The 22560-nt window shown below is 51.3% G+C and overlaps 1 protein-coding gene across 1 annotated transcript in view; it reads left to right on the top strand.

Moving 5' to 3' along the window:
- Window positions 1-2503: 2503 nt before the first annotated feature.
- The window catches only part of LOC136639175 (zinc finger protein 585A-like), a 31394-nt gene continuing 11337 nt past the window's right edge, over window positions 2504-22560 (top strand). The window contains exons 1-9 of the mRNA XM_066613181.1: window positions 2504-3058; window positions 3148-3358; window positions 4166-4233; window positions 4531-4657; window positions 6373-7730; window positions 11061-11140; window positions 12329-12752; window positions 13256-13379; window positions 16641-17054. Coding sequence (XP_066469278.1) covers window positions 2606-3058; window positions 3148-3358; window positions 4166-4233; window positions 4531-4657; window positions 6373-7730; window positions 11061-11140; window positions 12329-12752; window positions 13256-13379; window positions 16641-17054 — 3259 coding nt within the window. The 5' untranslated portion in view covers window positions 2504-2605. The remainder of the gene's footprint in view (window positions 3059-3147; window positions 3359-4165; window positions 4234-4530; window positions 4658-6372; window positions 7731-11060; window positions 11141-12328; window positions 12753-13255; window positions 13380-16640; window positions 17055-22560) is intronic.

Here is a 22560-nt window from a genome sequence, read left to right as displayed (position 1 = left end):
ATATGGAGGCAGCCTCCAGGACTGCCCCCCTTACTTTAGGATGCTGTGCGTGCCCTTTTGGCATAGGTGTGACAGTGCTGGGAAGTTGGTTAGGATTTGAGCCAGAGTCAATGAAGACTGTGGTTAGGCACATCCATAAATGTAGCTCATATCCTCAGCACCATGTGCCAACAGTCCTTAACTCCTCTGGCTGATGGCAGTGGTCAGGGTGTGCTTCCCTCTCAATCAGCAGTCCCCAGGCAATGAGCAGCTGGAGCAAACTGCTTTCTGGTATGGAGGGAGAAAACAAGCCCACTCCTTGTGCTGCTGCACTGTTGGCTGTTGCAGGGGCCGGAGTGGTTCCCTTCCCTCCCACCAGCACAACATCCTTTTTAAGAGGCAGAGAATGCAAGCTGGCAGGCCCCTTATTCTGAGAGCGAAGTCTAGTGTCTCTTTCCCTGAGCAGCTGGTGGTTGCTCCCCAGGATTCTTTCCCTACAATTTGTTTTCAAGACCAGGTTTCAGCTCTGAAATGAATAATAGTCCCCCTGAGCCTGTGCAAAGTGCTCTTTCCTGTGCTCACCCCTGACCAACCACAGTGTGTTCCTCCAAACTTTAATATATCTTTTTGGAAGTCAGTGGGTAAGTGTGGGGTGCTCCATTATCCTATCTTATCCCTTTTTCATCAGCTAACTTGTTGATTATTGCTTATATCCATTCCAGTACTTGGAGGGAAAAGCTTCATTTTAACTTTTAAAAACTTTTAAAAAATGAACACTCGCCACAGGACAAAATTAGGGACGATACCTTGGCTAGGACCAATTACTGTTGATAGGAAGGGAGGAAGAACCAAATAAGGGGATTAGTGAGGGTGTTACTTTGCTTTCCGCTTGTAGAATATTTTTTCTCCAGAGAATCAGCGTAGCTGTCTACAATTTTTCTCTCATTTTTAACGCTTTCCCTGGAGCATGTAGACCACGTATTTTCAACCACTGTGCCATGGCACATTGGTGTGCCGCGAATGGTCTCCAGGTGTGCCGCGGGAGTTTGGGGGAGGGTCATGGATCAGCAGGCGAATGGGGGTGTGAGCCCCCCACCAGTGGCATGGTGTGCCTTGTCAATTGACAAAAAAAACTGGTGGTGTGCCTTGACAATTTTAGCACCTTATCAGTGTGCCATGAGATGAAAAAGGTGGAAAATCACTGATGTAGACTCTCATCAAACAGGCAGCTTTATTGCTGAGTAAACACATCAGTTCAAGTCCTGCTACGAGCTTCTCTTGAAGCCAGCAAGAGTGAGAGGGTAAAAGCAAAATGTTTAGCCCTCTTTATTTCTGTCCCCTTTGTGTTCCATCACAAAAGAATGCTGCATATGTAGCAAAACTGAAATTGAACCTGCAGCGTTTAACTGTCATAGCCTCCCTTACAGATCCTCACTCCCTCTGCTGCTATGGTAGGAAAGGGACTCACTGCAACTCTTTCCAAGGCTTTATAGCTGCAGTCAAGCTCAGAACTAAGCAGGTGGCTGCAGAATGCCTATGGAAAAGGGTTCTAAGGGGGCAAGGGAAGTGGGGCTTATAGTGACAATGCTTGAAATAGGGATTCCCACACTCTCAGGAGCCAGCACTCACTCTCTGACCCTGTGCACTCTTTCCTGACCACCCCTCCTGCCTGTGTCTGTTTATCCATCACCTGTATTTCCATCAGTGTTTTGCCCAGAGCCGGCCCATTTTGGAGCACAGTGGTTGAGGCCTGGACGCCTTTATAAGGGGACTGGACAAGTTTCTGGAGGAAAAATCCATTACGGGGTACAAGCCATGATGTGTATGCGCAACCTCCTGATTTTAGAAATGGGCTACGTCAGATGCAAGGGAGGGCACCAGGATGAGGTCTCTTGTTATCTGGTGTGCTCCCTGGGGCATTTGGTGGGCCGCTGTGAGATACAGGAAGCTGGACTAGATGGGCCTCTGGCCTGATCCAGTGGAGCTGTTCTTATGTTCTTAAACTACAATTCCCAGGAGGCCTTGCAGGTCTGTTATCTGGTGTGCTCCCTGGGGCATTTGGTGGGCCGCTGTGAGATACAGGAAGCTGGAGTAGATGGGCCTGTGGCCTGATCCAGTGGGGCTGTTCTTATGTTCTTATGCTGAAACACTTGTTCAGCTCATGGCTTCTTTCTCCCTGAAAAAAGTCCAGGAAACATTAATCCATCTATTTTCAATGTTTTTTCTTCTCAGAAAAGAAAAGCAGAGCCAGACAATTTATAACAGACGGTTGCCCTAGAAATGGAGTCATAGAATCCAGAAGAGTTTTTGAAAGCTGGACATGACATCACAAGAGGACAAGACCATAGAGGTCAGTGTGCTGTGAAAAGAAAAACATTGAAAATTGCTGGATTAATGTTTTCTAGACTTTCAGAGAGAAAAATGTCACAAGCTGAAATCTGCCCCATTTGCTTATGACGTATCATTCTGTTTCAGGACTGTGATATCTTCCTGAAACTGGAAGTCCTGTCTTCCAGGACTTGGAAGACTCCCCCAGTTTGGACAGTTTGCATGAAGAGCAAAACTGGCAGGAGGGGAGGGTGATCATCAGCCATATTAAAGGCCACTTTTGGAACACAGGTCAAAGATGAGGCAGGAAGACTTGGCTGAGGAGAGCCAACCTGTCCCTGAAGCCAGAAAAGACCCTGAAGCTGCCATCAGGGCTGGAAGCAGTGGGGATTTCTGGGGAAGGACCCTGCAGAAGATCCTGGTTGAGGACACTGTTGGCTCAAATGTACAGCCACAGAGATTCAGACAATTCCAGTACTGGGATGCGATGGGACCCAGAGATCTTTGTAACCAGCTCCATGCCCTTTGCTGTCAGTGGCTGAAGCCAGAGCAACACACAAAGAACCAGATCCTGGACCTGGTGATCCTGGAGCAGTTCCTGGCTGTCCTCCCCCCAGAGATGGGGAACTGGGTCAGGGAGTGTGGAGTGGAGACCAGTTCTCAGGCAGTGGCCCTGGCGGAAGGCTTCCTCCTGAGCCAGGAGGAGGACATCAAGCAGGAGGAGCAGGTGAGAGAGCCTTCCACCCTGGCAGTTCCAAGGAGCTGAGAAAATGTTCAAGGAGATTCAAAGACTCTGTCGGTCATCCAGCACACACGCACATGTTCTGAATCTCTACAAAGATAGAGCCATCCCAGACTCTCCACCAGCCTGCACCTTCCTTGTCTAATCCCACTCCCTGTTCTCTGTGTGCAATCCTGTTTCAGGAGCAGGCACAGTTTGCAGATGTGGCCCCCGACTACCTTGAGGCAAGGAAGACTCAGTCTGGATCCAGACTGAGAGTCCCTTTCCGGTGGATTGTGCAGGAGAGCACCCAGGGAGCCACTTCACTGGGTAAGGATGGAGTGAGTTTTAACTTACTCTCAGTTTCGCCCTCTCTCTCATGGCCTGGAAATTCATGGACAGCTTTTCAGTGTTTCCCCAAAGAGGTCCTTGCTGTTGTGCGTGGCTGTGCAGTGGCATCTGGTGTTGCTGTACCTCATTGCCAAACTTCTGGGAATGCTGAGCTCCAGCCTGCAAGGAGCTCGGTTTCAAGCTGCATGGCTACAGGGTCCCTCAGCTGCAGCTTTTATCTTTCCCTGAATATGTATTGAGGGAGTGGTCTGTTTCCCTCCTCTCTTGTAGTTTAGAGGTGCCTTAAGTTTCCACAGTTCCTTTGTTCTGTATATTTTGTGGAATATAGTTTATTCCACCAACTTGATTCCCAGATCAGAAAACCTTCTGTTACAGTTTCAGAAATGCATCAGGGTGCCAGGAAATTGTTAGCTGAGGGACCTTAAGAGTCCTGCCTTATCTAGTAGTAAATAATGTTCAGCTTTTGCTGTACTAGAAATCCCTGATTTCCCCTCCCCTTTGTGTATTATTCCACATTTTGGACTTTTCAAAACTCCCCCTGAGGTTTCCATAATGCCTCAGCATCTTGTCTTTTGTTTGCACCTAACAATGTCGCATCCCAGAAAGCCTTATGTCTGCATGTCTGGAGTTCCCCAGTGACAAGAGATGCCAACCAGCTCTCCTGCTGAAATTGCTTTGGGCAGCCAAGCACACCTGGCTTGGTGAAGGGGTGGGATGGAATGACCTACGTGACCCTCGCCCCTCCTGTGACCTCAGGTTTCTCCCACCCCCTTCTGTCTCTCACAGATGATGAAAGGAAGTTCTCGGGACTTGCTGGCTCCTCTCCTCATTATGCTGGAGTGCAGCCTGATCAGGTAAGGGGAGTGATCTCTGAGGGAGGGGCAGGTGACATCCAGGATTTCTCCCCCCCCCCAACCTGGGCAGGGATGTGCGAGACACTCAAACACTCACAACCCATCCACATAGCCTCACCTGCCTCCGCATCCACCGCACGTCCCTCACTCCCAGGCATCTTCCTGGACCCGAAGGAATCTGGCTGTTTTGTTTCTGTCATCACTGTGAAGGCTTGAGCTATATTTTCGGCTTGTGCCAGAAGCGAAAGGCCTTTTCTGTTAGCTGTGGGGAGACAATGGCTTTTCTTCTTATTGCAGGGTCTGGTGACCTTTGAAGAGGTGGCTGTGTATTTCACGGATGAGGAGTGGGCTCTGTTGGACACGGCTCAGAGAGCCCTGCATGCGGAAGTCATGGAGGAGAACTGTGGGAACCTGGCCTCACTGGGTGAGTTCTCCTCCTCGGTTGACAAAGTTGATGAAGGGTGAAACGACAACCGTTGTCTCTCAATTTTTCAGCACCCAACATCCTCTCCTGTCAGCCAGCTCTGCTGGGACAGTGCTATGGAATTTCACTTCAGGAGTCTGTGGCCCTTCATCAGTGCCATCCTTTGATGGTGTCAAAGCCAGAGGTCAGGGCTGCCCCCTTGTTCACCTTTAGAGCGAGTGGAAGCCTCTCTCCTCTGGGCTGCTGCATCCTTTACCTGTGCTGAGGTGTGCCCAAAATGCCAGTTGCCACTCTGTGCCAAGTCAGTAAGACCAGTGATTTCAACATTTTTCTTTTCCTGGCACACTGACCTCTATGGCCTTCACCTCTTGTGATGTCACTTTGGGCTTCCAGGAGACTCTTCTGAGTCCTGCGGCTCTTTTCTAGGGCAACTCTTTGTAGTAATGGATTGTCTGTCCCTCCCCTGGCAACAGACAGTTTTTCCACGGCACACTGATTGAAAATACTAGTGTAAAAGGCCAGTCGCCCAAGGTGGCATCCTGTGTTTCTGTGTGCATGCAAAAATTATGCTCTGTCTCTGAGCTGTGCGTTTTACCCTTTTGTGCCTCTCTCCTGCCTAGGATGTTAGAAGAACATGGATGTGGTGGTTCCTTTTACCTGTATGACAACCATTTCAGATATATTTGGCTGTGAAATAGTACCTGGACCAGGTGACTAATGAGCTTCACAGGGGAAGCTAAATGCAGGCCCCATTGTCTAAAGCAGACACTTCTCACAATGCTGGCTGGAGTTCAGTGCTAGCCAACAGAGGGAACAATCCTGCTCTTCACTTGGGCTGGCACAAGTCCCTTGCACCGTCCCAGGAGGGTAGCAAACGTGCTATAAGGCATGTTTACACCTCTGGAGTAAGCTGTGTCGGCACATGGAGGCTGAATCCAGCCTCCGTGGTGGTTTCCGCACCAAGGCTTGTGTTGCCCCAGCTGAGCTGATGCAAGCCTCTGGGGTGGGCAGGGAGGAGGGGGGAGGGTAGGCAGTGGGGTGCCCCGGAGGCGGGCAGGTGGAGAGCAAGAGGCAGGGCTGGGATCCAGCACTTATGCTGGATCCCAACCCCCATTCCCAAGGAGCTCTGAATGGTTTCAAGTCACTTGGGTCTCCTTGGACTTGCACCAGCTCAGGAGGTGGTGCAAGTCTGAGGAGACCCATAGGGGAGAAGGTGCCTTACCCTGAGGTAAGGGGAACCTCTGCTAACTGGGTAAGAGGCACTTTTTCAAGTGGGTGCTCCTTTTTTTAGCAGGGGGAGAGTAACTGGCCCACCTCACCCCAGCACTGTCTGTTCTAGTGGCTGTCTGCTGGTATTCATTTGCATCTTTTTAGATTGTGAGCCCTTTTGGGACAGGGAGCCATTTAGTTATTTGATTTTTCTCTGTAAACTGCTTTGTGAACTTTTAGTTGAAAAGCGGTATATAAATACTGTTATTATTATTTCCTCTGGCTGAGCTGCCTTGGGCCCCTATCCTGCGCTGGATACAGAACAAGCCTCTAGGCTTGCCTGTTCCAGCGCAGGGTAGGATTGTGCCCAGAGGCAGTTTAATGTGTGGTAGAGATCTTCCTTTAGCATATCTATTTTGTTATTCACAGTAGCAATGTATTGACTAGTTCCTTGACCTAAGAATTTCTCTCTCAGGCTCTTACCAGTTTTCTCTTTGTTGTTGCAGCAGGTGATGGTTCTAAGACCAAAAATGGAGAGCCACGAGGGCTTTTGACAGAAAGATCTGGATGTAAAGAAGATCATCCAAAAAGAAAAACTGAAGCAAAACAGAAAAGGAGAAATAAATCTTCTGCTTCTCAAGTTGGGGACTTTAGTGAACTCTCTATCCAAGAGAAAATTGACAAAGCAAAAGAAAATAAGTGCTCTGCATGTGGGAAAAGCTTCAGTTCTAAATCAAGCCTTACTGCTCACTTGAAAATACACACAGAGGAGAAACCTTTTAAATGTTCAGAGTGTGGAAAAAGCTTCAGTCAAAGGAAAGCATTAATTAGGCACCATAGAATCCACACAGGAGAGAAACCGTATACTTGCTTGGAATGTGGAAAGAGCTTCTGTCAGAGTGCGGCACTAATTACACACCAAAGAATCCACACAGGGGAGAAGCCATATACTTGCTTGGAGTGTGGAAAGAGCTTCTGTCAGAAGACAACCCTAATTAGGCACCAAAGAATCCACACAGGAGAGAAACCATACGCTTGCTTGGAGTGTGGCAAGCGTTTTAGTCATAGGTCACAGCTAACTTCACATCATAGAATCCATACAGGGGAGAAACCGTTTAAATGTCTGGAGTGTGGAAAGTGCTTCAGCCAGAATACAAATCTTACTTTACATCAAAGAACTCATACTGGTGAGAAACCGTTTAGATGCTTAGAGTGTGGAAAGTGTTTTGGTCATAGCACAACCCTCACTGCGCATCAAAGGACACACACAGGCGAGAAACCATTTACATGCTTAGAGTGTGGACAGAGTTTCTCTCAGAACTCAGGCCTTATTTACCATCAGAGAACCCATACAGGGGAGAAACCGTATGCATGCCTGGAGTGTGGAAAGAGCTTCAGCACAAGTACCAGCCTGACTTCTCACAGGAGGATTCACACAGGCGAGAAACCATATACTTGCTCAGAGTGTGGCAAGAGTTTCAGTACGAGTACAAACTTGGCTTCCCATCAGAGAACTCACACAGGGGAGAAACCGTACAAATGCTCTGATTGTGGAGAAAACTTCCGTAAAAAAGCTCACCTCCTGAGACATTACATGACACACACTGGAGAAAAACCGTACAAGTGCTTGGAGTGTGGGAAGAGTTTCAGTGAGAAAAGAAACCTGGTTTCTCATCAGTCCATCCATTTGGGGTGCTGGAATGAGGACCCCATCAGTAGTCACTGGGTTCCTCCCCCTCTTGGTTCAGAAGGGGTCTCCATCTCCCAGAATTCCAGTTCTTTTCCAAACTCTCTGAGCCACAATTCAAATCCAGTAGAGAATTTGGAATGCTTTACTGTATTTCTCAATGAGCAGATGACATTTGTTCAAACCATGAAATGATTGCTTACAAATAAGGTCAGCGGATAGTGAAGGTGGTTTTGTCCTTATGTAATCATAAAACGAAAAGAATCTGCCTAGCTAAAACAAGAAATGTTAATTTAACCGGAGTGGCTTAACGTAACATTACTAAGGGCACAAGCCTAACCCCTTTTGTCATTGCTTTCCAGCACTGGCATAGCAGTGCCAATGGGACGTGTACTGCAGCCTGCAGTTGGGTGTCATTTACAGAGGCCTCCTCAAAGTAAGGGAATGTTTGTTCCCTTCCCTCAGAGCTGCTTTGCCCTTACGTCAGTGCTGGAAAGCACTGACATAAGGGGTTAGGGTTGTGCTCTAAGACTAACAAAGTTTCTAGCTCTCTTTGAGATTAATATACATTCCTGTTAACTGTATCAGCCTAGCCAAAGGGTTCAAAATTACCAGAATGTAGCCAAAATAATCCCTTTAAAAAAAGAGAGTGTGCTGTACCACTTGTTTTTTCTGAGCATTCATCCAGCCTAACTTTTTAAATTTGAAAGCGGCTGCTGCTGTCTTGCCTCTTTAGTTGATGTTTTTAACAATTTATTCAAGGTGGAGTGCACACTTTCTCAATTTTTTCTTAATCATGAACCCTGGGGAGGCAGTTTTCTCTCTGTCAGAGTGGCAGCAGGCTTGGTGTGAAAGGCACCCTGCCCCCCCAGAGTCCTTGCAGTCAGCCCCTAATGCAACTTGCATCAGGGGTCTGCATAGATGGGCCGTCAGTGAATCTTCTGCGGGCCAAGAGACCTTTCCCTTGAGGTGGAGTCCCTCCAAATCTTGAGATGTCAGAGAGCCAATCCTATCCCACTGGCTAGCATGAAAGTGCCTGGGGCTGCTGTGTCACTGTCCCTTTAGGGGCCCACCTTTTGAACCCTGAATAGCAGTGGCAACACCCAGTGTGCCTGCAGGGGGCGATGTGGGGGCAGTATCCCAGGGCCTACACTGCATCTTCTGCTTTTGGGATTGAATTCTTGACAGTGATTGATATTGACAAGGATATTGTAACAGGAATAATGTTTTAATATGATTGTCTGAAGGATTTGGATAAGGTTCACCTTGAACTTGATAGGTGGCAGTTTGATGGCTTTGAATGTTTTGTATTCAGAAATGGGGTATTTATCAATATATTGAAATACATAAATGGTCAGAGCAGGTGTGTTCGCATAGGTCAATAACATGCAGGAGTGGGGAATTAAAACATGCAGTGGAGGAGGCTCAGAGCAACAATCCATGTTTTTTCTGAATAAATAAATCGGTTGCATTCCCTGGCTGGAGCATGTTGCAGCCCCTGCCCCAGCTTCTGGGTGCAACGAGGTTCTTACTGCTGAGAGTCTTCTGGGAAGCAGGCTGAGTCCTTCCTTCAGCAAGGATGCTTCAGCTTGCAGGGACAGAGACAGGCAGGGGAGCTCCTGTGGCTGCCCTGGGGCCAAAGGCAGCAGCTGCTGACCAACTTGCCTGGATTTGACCCTTCCTGCTCCTGGTAGCGTTGGCACCCCCTACTACTCCAGCTGAGGGCCAGAAGGCATGTCGTAAGGCAGAGGGTTTGGTTCTTGCATAGAAAGGCTGAGCTGCAAGTGACAGAAGAGAGAATGTGCCAGTCTGTTTCCTGAGAGCCCCTTTATAACGGGGGCTGGAGACATTCCGTCCAGGTCTGCTTCACCCTTTTGTTGGACCCCCTGAGCTGCTTGGAGATGTTTTTCCCCTAGCCCAGGGCTGCTCAAACCCTGGCCCATGGGCCACTTCCAGCCCAGGGGGCTCCCCATCCAGTCCCCAGAGGGGCCCCCATCTCGACCCACTGAAGACTCACCGGGGGGCCACGCTGGCCCGACGTGAGCTCTGAGCCTGGCTTTCTCTGGCTGCCGCGAGCTTTGCATCTGCGAAGCTCAGTGGCGGCGAAGGAAAGATGGGCCCAGCATGTGCGCAGGGCCTTTTATCGTCATAAAGAGTTGCAGGTCTCGTGTGAGTTCAAGCCATGACACCTGAAGGCATCGCATTGCCTTGTGCCTATAAAAGGCCCTGCGCACATGCTGAGCCAGTCTTTCCTCGCCTGGCTCCCGGGCAGTGCGCATGTGGAGCCTCAGGCAATGGGGAGAACAGGCAGTGAGTGCCATCTTGTGCCATTTGCCCCCCTGCCTCCAGTGGCGTAGCTGGAGGGGGGCAGAGCAGTGGGGCGGGCAAGCAGCCCCCCACCAGCTACGCCACCGCCTCTCCACTCCACTCCATATGCCGCCACTCCATACGGCTCCCCTGCTGGGAATGGCTCTGAAGGGAGGGGCCGCTTGCCCCCTGCCAAACTGGGTGTGCCGCCCCCCTCTAGCAATGCCACCACCTCCCCCACTGCACTCCTGAGGGGGGCCCCAAGGGTGCTGCTGCAGCCCGGTAGCAGCAGGTGTGCCCACGCCAGGGCGGGCAAGTGGGGGAGCGCCTGGCACTGCCACTGCCGCCACCCAGCAGCACGTGAGGGGGCAGGCAGGGCTCCGCAGAGAGAGCCCCTCCGAGTGTGGCAGTGCCTCTGAAGCGTCCCCCTTCATTCAAGTTGCCCTCATGCAGCATTTCAAGTGTGGAGCAGCTCTTGCCCTGCCCCAGGCCAGAGGCTCAGCGGGCCTCCTGCTGGGCCGGCCCTGTGCTGCAGGACTCCGAGGGTTAAAGCCAGCGAGTCCAGCGTCCTAGAGCGGCGACTCGTGGTCTAAGGGGGGCCGCTTCCGGCTCCCCTTCCTGGCTTCCGGCCGCCGTGCTGAGCAGGAGCTAGGGCCGCTGCGCTGCTCGGGATGGTCTGCGCCGGCCCTCCGGAGCCTCGGTAGGAGGGGGGCGCGGGCGGGGAGGCCCCCACCCGGGGGGAGGGAGCTGCGAGGAGAGGGAGGCCCCCCGGAGAGAGGGGCTCCCCCGGTGGCGTAGCTGGAGGGGGGCAGGACGGTGGGGCGGGCAAGCGGCCCCTCCCTTCGGAGCCATTCCCTGCGGGGGGAGCAAAACGGGAATGGCTCCGAAGGGAGGGGCCGCTTGCCCCCCACCAGACTTGGTGCGCCGCCCCCCTGCCAGCTACGCCACCACCTCCCCCACTGCACTCCTGGGAGGACTGCTCCCCAGAGAGGGCCCCCCACAGTGCACCCCAAAGAACCCCCACACTGCACCCTAAAGAGGGCCCCAGCATTGCACTCCAATGACCCCCCCATTGAACCCCAGAGAGGGTCCCCACATTGCATCCTAAAGAGGGCTGAACCCCAGAGGGGGCCCCCACATTGCACTCCAAAGGGGAGGGGTCTGTCGCTGGCCCTTCACAGCCCCCCCTCTCCACAATAGGGGAAGCCCCTGGAGCTGGGCCAGTGCCAAGGCACTGCAGCCTGCATTTGCCCAGAGGAGGAGACGGAAAGTGTGGATGAGTGGGGGAAAGGCAACTGATGCGCAGGGGGGAGGAGAGCAAGTGTCAGCAATGCGCGGTAGGCAGGTGAGGTTGAGCCACCCCACCAGAGACCTCCGAAGAATGCCGCCGCCATGTAAGGTGCAAAGGTGCACCAGCACTCACAACCCAGGTGCCCCCCGCCTGCTCCTCTTCCCATCTGTGCTGTGTGCTTGGGTTGTAAGCGCTCACACATCTCACACAGCAGGGGTGCTTTTTGGAGCACTCTGGTGGGGCGGCTCTTCTTCCTGCCCATCACACGTCCCTGGCAAGTGTGGGGTGCTGGATTGGTGGCAGGTGGGGTACTGCCCTTTGCAAGCCTCAGCCAGATGGAAGATCTTGGTCTGTGGCCCATGCTTGAAAGAAGCCCGGCCCCTGGCTCTCTTTCCGTCCTGTGCAGAAAAGATGTGGCAGCAGCAGAAATCCTGGGTCCTTGTCTTATGAAGCACTTTTCCACCACAAGAATACAGTAAGGATGCAAAAAATGCCCTGCTGGACCAGGCCAGTGGCCTGTTTAGCCCCACACTCTGTTTCCCACAATGGCTGCCTCTAGAAAGCCCAGAATAAAGAACCTGACAAGAGCCCTGCTGGATCAGGCCAACGGTCGATCTAGTCCAACTTTCTGTAATTCACATTGGTCCACCAGGTGCCTCAGGGAACACGCAAAGCAACATGATCTTGTTGCCACTCCCTTGCCCCTGGCATTCTCAAGAATTGGGGCACATAGGCACATCTCCCTCGTCTGATGCTTTTCAGTAACTGGGCTTCAACGGCTTCTGCTTGTGGAGGGAGCATATTTCCAGCCAGCTAGTCCCCACTGATAGGCTTGGCCCCTGGGAATTTGTCTCATCCCCTTTTAAAGCCATCCAAAGTGGCCACTGCTACGTGTTGTGGTAGCAAATCCCATAGATTGTTTGTGTCGTGTGTGAAGGACTTTCTTTGATCTAAATTTACTATCAATCCATTTCAGTGGATGAACATTTATTGGGCTTGTAGAGCTGCTGTGAGAAAGATAGAAAAGCTTCATGCATGGTGCGGAGACTGTTATAAGCCTCTATTGTGCCCTCCCTCTTCATACATAGAACAATGTATTGACTTTGACCTGCAGATCACAGCAGTCTCTGCCTTAAGAAATTGGGAGAAAGGCAAGGTGATCCATTGATTCTGTTAGAGGGCATCTTGTACAAGGGATGGTGAAGGAAGAAGAGGACTCAGCGGACCTCGAAGCAGAAACAGGCCCTGATGCTTGTGAGGATTTCTGGGAAAAAGCAGTGCAGGAGATCCTGGGTGTGGACCCTCTGGATTCAGAGGCACAGCACCAGCGGTTATGGCAGTTCTGCCTCCAGGAGGCCGAGGGGCCCCGAGAAGTTTGCAACCGACTCCATCACCTTTGCCATCAGTGGCTGAAAGCACAGCAAAGCACAAAGACTCAGATCTCAGACCTGATGATCCTGGAGCAGTTTCTGACCATCCTGCCACAAGAGATTGAGAGCTGGGTCCGAGAATGCGGACCAGAGACCAGTTCCCAGGCAGTGGGCCTGGCAGAGGTTTTCCTGCTCAGTCAAGCAGAGGACAAGAAGCAGGAAGAGCAACAGGTGAGAGTGTTTCACCCAAGAGATTGAGAATGTGAGCAGCAGTTTCTGAAAACGCTCCGTCCAAATCCCTTGCTTATCTTTCAAATGAAGTCTCTAAGGAAAAGCATGTGGTCCAACCACACCCTTGGTTCAGCCTTCTCTTGTCCAGTCATATAGAAGTAGTCAGTCTGGAAGTAAATAGGGCCACCCCAAAATAAAGTAGTGCTTCTGCATCCTTGTCCAAGGCCCTAGTTATGTAGAAGCATAGAAAACGGGAGGAACCCAGACATCCTGATGGCCTCCTGGCACCTGGCAATGCTGAAGTTGTCTGTTGAGTGAGGAAAAAAACATCAAAATAGGGTTGGGGAAGAGAGAATTGCCCTGCTTGGGCCTTCGACAGCATGTAGTATTTTGGTGGGGGCAATTTCAGAGTTGGGGAGAAGCAGCCTTTCATTGCAGATGTTACTTGTTCCTCTTTTATAATCCCTTTTCAATTCCCTGCTTGTGGCTTTTTGCGGTTTCAGGCACAGCAAATCTTTGAAGTGGTCCCCGAGTTCCCAGAGGCGGAGCAGGATCTATTGGACACCAGCGAGAGGCCGCTGTTCAGATGGATTGTTCAGGAGGGTGATGGAGGTGCCACCTCACTAGGTAAAGGTTACTGGGAGGGAGATTTCAACTGGGTGCCCATCTCCTGAGAATGCCTGGAGTCTGTGGTCTACTTTAATATGTCTTTGAGCCTTTGTAACTAGTGTATGGGTATCTGTCTCTAGCCTGCCCAAAATTTATTCACAGCTGTTAAAAATTGATTCAGTTTCAACCAATTTAAGCTTTTATGTGAAAAAGCTGTGGTTTGAAACGTTACCAAGAGACAAAGCAGGATTAATTTATTTATTTTTTTGCACTAGGAAAAAAAATTCAGAATGCATATAAAAATGTGTAAAAGGGCTCAGTAGTCTTCCCATCATCTTGTCTCTCTTGTAGGCCGTGGAATTGCACAAGCAACCTGGCAACAGGCCCTGTGCAGCCATATGAATCAAGGGAGGGCTCACTGGGGAGATGTGCAGGGGAGAGAGGCACTCCATCTGTCCCTACTCATCCCCTTGGCTGAAAAAATCTGACTCTTTCCCTGGAAAGGCTGTGAAGATGCCTGTTTGAAATGCTGTTTGATTCCTCCAGGAGAGCCTTCAAAGGACCTCCCCTCAACCACCCTTTTGACTTTAGTTAAAAGGGGAAGAATTTTCACGTTATTTTTGAGAAGAAAACAACCCTCTTTCAGGGTCTGGGGACATTTTCTGTCTTCTGTTGAATATGAAAATTTGTTTATACAGGCTGAGCTGGTATCACACAGTACAGGTACAAAGATACAGTACACTGTGGACCAAATGCTATTGGGGCATTTGGTGGGCTGCTGTGAGATACAGGAAGCTGGACTAGATGGGCCTATGGCCTGATCCAGCAGGGCTGTTCTTATGTTCTTAACTACAATTCCCAGGAAGCCTTGCAGGTCTCTTGTTATCAGGTGTGCTCCCTGGGGCATTTGGTGGGCCGCTGTGAGATACAGGAAGCTGGACTAGATGGGCCTATGGCCTGATCCAGCGGGGCTGTTCTTATGTTCTTAACTAAAATTCCCAGGAGGCCTTGCAGGTCTCTTGTTATCTGGTGTGCTCCCTGGGGCATTTGGTGGGCCGCTGTGAGATACAGGAAGCTGGACTAGATGGGCCTATGGCCTGATCCAGCGGGGCTGTTCTTATGTTCTTAACTAAAATTCCCAGGAGGCCTTGCAGGTCTCTTGTTATCTGGTGTGCTCCCTGGGGCATTTGGTGGGCCGCTGTGAGATACAGGAAGCTGGACTAGATGGGCCTATGGCCTGATCCAGTGGGGCTGTTCTTATGTTCTTAACTACAATTCCCAGGAGGCCTTGCAGGCCTCTTGTTATCTGGTGTGCTCCCTGGGGCATTTGGTGGGCCGCTGTGAGATACAGGAAGCTGGACTAGATGGGCCTATGGCCTGATCCAGTGGGGCTGTTCTTATGTTCTTAACTACAATTCCCAGGAGGCCTTGCAGGCCTCTTGTTATCTGGTGTGCTCCCTGGGGCATTTGGTGGGCCGCTGTGAGATACAGGAAGCTGGACTAGATGGGCCTGTGGCCTGATCCATTGGGGCTCTTTTTATGTTCTTATGACCCTCTGGATCTGTGGGGGATTTGTTCCAGGAACCCCCCCTGCAGATACCAAAATTTGTGAATAAGTAAATGGGGGGGGGAAACGGGACATGGCACTACACTGCAATAAATCCAGAGGGTCACACACAATCTCTTCAGAAGGCCTCCCAGCTGCGACTGAAAGTTGTTTCCAGTTTGTACTGGTGACTTCCGGGTGTATCCAGAGATGTTCTGAGGTGCGGGGAGGCCACGCACAGCCTCCTTTCTCCTCAGAACCCCTCCCAGATGCAACCAGAAATCACCAATGTGAACTGGAAGTGACTTCCAGCTGTGTCCAGGTGGCGCGGGCTCAGATAAAGAGGGCCCACTGTAGGAGCATTGGAAGCTACTGCATCTGCATTCTGAGACAGACCATTGGCCCATCTAGCTGAGGGTTCTTGACACCAGCTTCCCAAGGTTTCAGGCAGGGGTCTGGCCTTGCCTGGAGATGCTACCAAGGACCAAACCTGGAGTATTTTGCATGCAGAGCAGGGGCTTGACCACCCCACTCCAGCCTTTTCTTTCACCAGTGGGGATCCAAAGGAATGAAGCTCACTGTGGGCAGGTTAGGGTGATAGTTGAAAGCATTCGCCTCAGTTGGCCTCACTGATGGACTGCAAAGGAGTCCTGAGGCTGAAAGAGAATTCCCAGGTCAGCCCTTAAAACGATGCAGAACATTTTCTCACGGTTTTGAAGACATGGCAAGCAGTGTCTGCAGTCTTCAGCCTAACCATTTTAGAATGAGGGCATGCTGAGGCTCAGGGAAAAGGCTGCTCACCCAGGTGAGTCCCTGTGCATATAACTGCATCCTGTTCTGAAATCCACTGCCTGTTGTTGAGGTCGCAAAGGCACTCCTTCCTCCCCCCCACCCCGCCGCCAAGTTCCTCTCCACCTCTGCCTTCCTTGGGGAGGAGGGGATCATTGACAAGGAAGAGACGGTGCTTTTGTCCTAGACGTGTGTGTCTCGGCTTGGCACCAGAACTGTTTTTAGTACCATGGCTCAAGCCCACAGTTCTCGGACTCTGTGTCTCCCTCCTTCCCTCATGATTGGAGAATCTATTTATTTGTGCAACAGCCTTGTGAGGTAGATTAGTCTGATTTCCATCTCTCCCCCCTCCCCCACCTGAATGCCAGATGCGAGGGAGGGCACCAGGATGAGGTCTCTTGTTATCTGGTGTGCTCCCTGGGGCATTTGGTGGGCTGCTGTGAGATACAGGAAGCTGGACTAGATGGGCCTGTGGCCTGATCCAGTGGGGCTGTTCTTATGTTCTTAACTACAATTCCCAGAATGCCTTGCAGGTCTCTTGTTATCTGGTGTGCTCCCTGGGGCATTTGGTGGGCCGCTGTGAGATACAGGAAGCTGGACTAGATGGGCCTATGGCCTGATCCAGTGGGGCTGTTCTTATGTTCTTAACTACAATTCCCAGAAGGCCTTGCAGGTCTCTTGTTACCAGGTGTGCTCCCTGGGCATTTGGTGGGTCGCTGTGAGATACAGGAAGCTGGACTGGATGGGCCTGTGGCCTGATCCAGTGGGGCTGTTCTTATGAACTGGGAGCTAGAGACAATTTTCCATAGTCCAAGTTTAGTGCTGTCCCATTACCTTGGGTATTTGAACACCATTCAATGGGGGGTATTCCACATGCATCGGGATCAGCCCGTCCTCTGTGTTTCCCCTCTTGGGCCTTACCAGTTTTCTCTCTTTTTTCCCAGCGGGTAATCGGTGGAAGGCTGAGAATCGGGAAGAGCCACACACATTGTTGCTGGGAGAAGCCACATTGAAAGAGGAAGTGCCGCAGAAGGCAGGAGCTGAAGCAGGGAAGAACCAGAAGGACCAGTCCTCTGCCTCTCAGGGTGGGGGTGGGGACCTCCAGATCACCCCACTCCAAGAGAAAACGGAGATGGGGAGAGAGAAGACTCAGTGCTCCGTCTGTGGCAAGATCTTCCGTTGGCAATCCAGTCTCAGGGCCCACGTGAGAACACACCGAGGGGACAAGCCCTTTAGCTGCCGTGTGTGTGGCAGGAGCTTCAGGCAGGCGCGAAACCTCATGAGGCACCAGACAATCCACACGGCGGAGCAGCCGTTTCAGTGCGTCGAATGTGGGAAGAGGTTTTACCGGAAAAGGAGCCTCACTTCCCATCAGAGGAACCATGTGGTGGGAAAAGTGTATAAATGCCTGCAGTGCGGGATGAGGTTTGCTGAAACAACCACCCTCACGTCCCACCTGAGAATCCACCTCACTGATGCATTGTGTAAGTGAATTCCAGAAGCAGGCCCTTTCCATTTGCAGCAGCAGAAGCAGCCAAGCACCTAGAAGAACTCTTGCTGCTTGAGCCGTGGTGGGACACATAGGATGAAGGAAAAAGGCCTCGCGCCTTTTTGAAATAAGAGTTGCTGGTATAAGAGGGGCAAAGGCACTGGCATCCTGGAGCCTGGGGCACTCCACTGCCCTTCTCTCGGGGCTTGTGCTTTCGGATGGTGAGCAGCACAAAGGTGTTTTCTGCAATGCTACCCCAATTCTGGTGTGCTCTGTTGCAGCTGGGGCTGGCCTTGGGAGCTGCAGGGCCCAATGGGACAATGTTTGTTGCAGGCCTTCCACCCATCCCCTCTGGGGGCACAAGGCAAGCGGCAGGTGTGCCCAGGCTGATGGTGCCTGCCGTGAAGGGCGACACCCAGAAATAGGTGGCAGCGACATGACGTCACCTCCAACTGCTTCCCGGGAGGGGGGGGCATTTCAGGCCAAGCAGACAGGCGAGAGGGCCAACAAGTGGAGAAGCTCAACTCACCGCACTGGCCTCACATGTGTCAGCTGACAAGCAAGGCACTGGCTGCAGCACAGGGCAATCTGCTCACCGCCTAAGCGTGGGGCGCTTCCCGTGCATGGCGCCCAGTCAGCACAGTCGCCCTAGGGCCAGCCCTGATTGTAGCTATTTTCACCATGGCACATTGGTGTGTCCTGGGAATTTGGAGCACAGCGGTTGAAAATCTCTTCTGGGCTCCGCGGCTTTGTTTCAAGGGCAACTGTCTGTAGTAACAAATTCCGTTCCTCTTCCTCTGGTACCGGAGAAAGATGGGCAGGCAAATCATTACTAGAGACAGTGACCCTAGAAACAGAGCCAGAGTCTCCTGGAAGACAGAAGAGACATCAGGGGTCAGCATGCCATTGGGGTCAGGTGGCAAATCACTGCTCTGTTGGCACCCAGCTTAATGAATTTTGGGAGCAGGCGAAGACCTTTCCGTCTGTCTGGGCCGCTGGAGTTGATGGTGCTGTCATTCTCTTGTATTGTGTTATAACTATTTTTTAGGGATTTTTAAGTTGCTTTGTATTCAGAAGAGTACAGTAAGCTGCCCTGAATACAGGGCTAGGATATAAATGTTTTTAAATAAAGAAAATGAGTGCTTGTCACGGTCTCCCTGGCTGGATCCTGATATTGCGGCAGGTGGGCGATTCCAGAATTTGGATGCTTGGGCGTGGTCAGTAGAAGCACCTTTTGGGACGGGCACACCTTTATACTGTGGTTTGGGGGCTGGCAGGGTGGTCTCGCACAAGCTCAAAATACAGTTGGAGCAGACCCTATTTGCTATCGGGGGTGCCTTCAATACAAAGACAAATGTTGAAGAGCAACTCCACAAAGGTCGAAGAGCAGCCCCCATTCTGTGAAGGATTTGAATGGTGCATGCAACCACTTGCTGCAGGCTACAACACGCGTTTTATCTACTGACTCTCCTGCGTAAAAAAGCAGAAAGGCCATTCTGTCCAAAGGCCATTCTGGCAGAAAGTCAGCTTGTTCTACCCAGAGCAGATAAGGATCAGGTGTGCGGCCTCTGGTTCTGCCCTCCAGGTATGCAGGGGAGCCAGCCCTTCCTTCTCATTTCCAGGCACCTGTAGCAGCGGATAGGGGCAGACAGATGCAAAGGAGACCAGTAGGTCTTCCGCTACGCTGGCTGGCTTCAGGTCTTGTCAATCTGGTACTGCCTGCCCAGTACCACTCACTGAAACAGAGGCTCTTGTGTGTGCTGGGCACTCTCTTCAGCCGGGCAGCTCATCATGGAGTGAGGTCATAAAGACCTTCCTCTGCATCAGGAGAATATTTGCTTTGCTGCCAGTTCCAGAGCCCAGTGCCTGACGACAGCTGATTGGATGTGTGCGTGAAGGGGCATTCTGTCTTAGTTGTCGGGGGACTGTGGAAGCCAAAGGAGACAGACACCCTCTGGCGTGGGGGCCACTGGGAGTTTGCACCTTCCGTCTCCCAGGAAGCAAGCTAGGAAAAGCCTGGCCTGTGTGTCCCCCAGTTGGTTTTTGTCTCTGTAGGATCCTGATTCCCCAGATCGCAGAGACTCTGTCCTCAACCATGCCATAGACTCTGCTATTGGCCTGAATGAAAAGAATGTGTAAGGAGAGACAAGCATGTGCCACCCCGCCTTTTCTGTCCCCGCTGGTCTCTGTTGTGCTTTGTGTTTATGTAAGGCAACAGTTCCCAAACTTACTGATGGCTCCCTTGACCTACTAGGACATTGGCTGCAGTTCCCCATCAAGGCTACAACGCTGTACATTGTATAGGGCGGCAGTTATTTTGTGAGGATTCTGCAGCACCCAGGCTGGTTTCCGTGGCTCAGTTTGGGAACCACTGAGCTAAGGAATTGCCAGTTTTCCTCTTCTCGAGGAGAAATGAACTAGAAACACTTGCTCCAAACTCCCAAGTGCTCTACCTATGTTCTCCTTGGAACATTGCATGTGCGTGAGTGCTCAGACGCCAACCCCCGTAGGCTAAGGTCCAGCCAAGTGTGCAGTTCTTTTGATGAAAACTGATATACCTGTAACTCCACATAGAACAAAGCCCCACCCAGGCACACAGGTAAAGCACCCATACAGTCAATTCATTTATTGACAGGAAGGAGCTGCAAATTGGGGGGGTTTGCAGCATATGTCAAAGAATTCCTCCAATCATAGTCAGTGGTTGAAGAGCTTGAAGCTCTTCAACCTCTCCAGACTGAGAGCAAAATCTAAAGTCCAGCTGAAATGTCTGCGTGACTTCCTCTTTGCCGACGATGCAGCTGTCACTACCCACTCTGCCAAAGATCTCCAGCAGCTCATGGATCGTTTTAGCAAGGCCTGCCAAGATTTTGGACTGACGATCAGCCTGAAGAAAACACAGGTCATGGTTCAGGATGTGGACTCACCTCCCTGAATTACAATCTCTGAGCATGAACTGGAGGTTGTCCATGACTTTGTGTACCTTGGCTCAACGATCTCCGACACTCATTCTCTCGATACCGAGCTAAACAAGCGCATCGGTAAAGCAGCTACCACGTTTTCCAGACTCACAAAGAGAGTCTGGTCCAACAAGAAGCTGACGGAACATACCAAGATCCAGGTCTACAGAGCTTGCGTCCTGAGTACACTTCTGTACTGCAGCGAGTCATGGACTCTTCGCTCACAACAGGACAGGAAACTGAGCGCTTTCCACATGCGCTGCCTCCGACGCATCCTCGGCATCACCTGGCAGGACAAAGTTCCAAACAACACAGTCCTGGAACGTGCTGGAATCCCTAGCATGTATTCACTGCTGAAACAGAGACGCCTGCGTTGGCTTGGTCATGTCGTGAGAATGGATGATGGCCGGATCCCAAAGGATCTCCTCTATGGAGAACTCGTGCAAGGAAAGCGCCCTACAGGTAGACCACAGCTGCGATGCAAGGACATCTGCAAGAGGGATCTGAAGGCCTTAGGGATGGACCTCAACAAGTGGGAAACCCTGGCCTCTGAGCGGCCCGCTTGGAGGCAGGCTGTGCAGCATGGCCTTTCCCAGTTTGAAGAGACACTTTGCCAACAGTCTGAGGCTAAGAGGCAAAGAAGGAAGGCCCATAGCCAGGGAGACAGACCAGGGACAGACTGCACTTGCTCCCGGTGTGGAAGGGATTGTCACTCCTGGATTGGCCTTTTCAGCCACACTAGACGCTGTGCCAGAACCACCTTTCAGAGCGCGATACCAGAGTCTTTCGAGACTGAAGGTTGCCAATACAGTCAGTGGTGAAAAGAAATCAGCAATTCTGCATGTTTCAAATAAGAGAGAGGAAGAAAGCTGTTTCGCAGCAGTTCGGCTCTTGGCCTGATCCTAAACGCTTTTAGAGCTTTCCTGCTCTCCGAGCAAGAGATAGCAGCCGTGTGAGCAGTCCATTCACTTCTGGGTGGTGTTGGCTCGCAGGGTTCAGCAACCTCCTTCAGATGTCCCAGGGTTGCAGGGGCAGCTCTGGGAGCCTGTGCAACACTCACAAGGGAGGGCAAATCTTGCAGCCACTTGGTCAACTGGATTGTCCTACCAAGGGGGGAAGGAAAACCTTCTGCACCTGAGCCAGGGGAAGCTTCCCCTATTTGCTAGGATCACACACACACACACACACACCCGCCGCCGAACAAAAAAAGAGAAAAAGTAAACCAGTGGGGGGGTCAACTGAAGACAGTTCTGCCTGCCTTTCTCTTTCTTCTCTTTTCCAAGTGAAGGAATAAGCTTATTCAGCAAGAAGGGATGCATTTTCCACATGGGCACCTGGGGTTGATGGGGCTATGTGACAAGTGCTGTAAGGGCAGAGGAAGAGAATGGAACTCAAGAGCGAGGCTCTCCCTGGTCATCTCTCACTTTGACTTTTCCTGGTTCTCTCTTGTGTCCCCCTTGCCCTCCCCCCACCTCCACCCAGCCTTCTGCTCACCTCGCCTTGCACTGTGCCCCTTCACAAACACTCCCTTGCTTCCTACTGATCTTGCACAAACTTCTCCTCCACCCCTCCTTGTCCTGCTCTCAGAAGTGAGCACATCCTTGCCTGTGACCTTCTTTCAGCCACTTCCATCACCCTCAGCTGACCAAAGGTCTCCTAATCCCTCCCATGGATCCAACTTGTCTGCCTGACATGCACACTGATAGCGCAGGTTAAACAAACTGAAAATTGAGATAGGAAAATGTATGGTGGTTGCATGACGGGCAGGATGAAAGCAGGTTGGGAAGAGCCTCTGGGATTCCAAGAATGTGGCATGGTGTTTAGTGACATATCCAGGCCTCCCACTCCCCTTTTTGACAGTCTCCTTTTGCCCCAAAATGACATGGAGTGGGGTGGAGACTGAGGCAGCAACCATGGCCACTGAATCACATACTGTGGTCCAGCCTGGATATGCTCCCCAGGAGGCTCCTCAAATCTACATCAAGATAATCTGAGGAGTCCCTGCAGGGATCAAGAGCGGCCGGGAGGGTAACTAAAGCTTCTCATTACTGAACCTTCCTGGCTAGCCTGGTCCCCAAGTGGGGTGTGAGATGTAGCAGACACTGTGTTGGCAGCCCTGCACACCAGCCAGTCACTTAAGGGACTGGCAGAATGTTCATTGTTAAGACCAATCCATTGGTCTCAGAACCCTAAATATTATTATAGGGATTAGTTTTGTGGGGTGCTTCTTATGTAAGTTAACCAGCATTTCCAGGAAAAATGGTTGGCAACCTTTAATCTCGAAAGACTATGGTATTCCCAGGCGGTCTCCCATCCAAGTACTAACCAGGCCTGACCCTGCTTAGCTTCCAAGATCAGACAAGATTGGGCATGTGCAAGGTAAAAGTACAAAAAGAAACATGAATCATGGAGAAAGGA

Source organism: Tiliqua scincoides, chromosome 2 (genome assembly GCF_035046505.1).
Source record: "Tiliqua scincoides isolate rTilSci1 chromosome 2, rTilSci1.hap2, whole genome shotgun sequence".
In the NCBI taxonomy this organism is placed as follows: domain Eukaryota; kingdom Metazoa; phylum Chordata; class Lepidosauria; order Squamata; family Scincidae; genus Tiliqua; species Tiliqua scincoides.
This window is presented reverse-complemented; position numbering and strand designations above follow the sequence as displayed.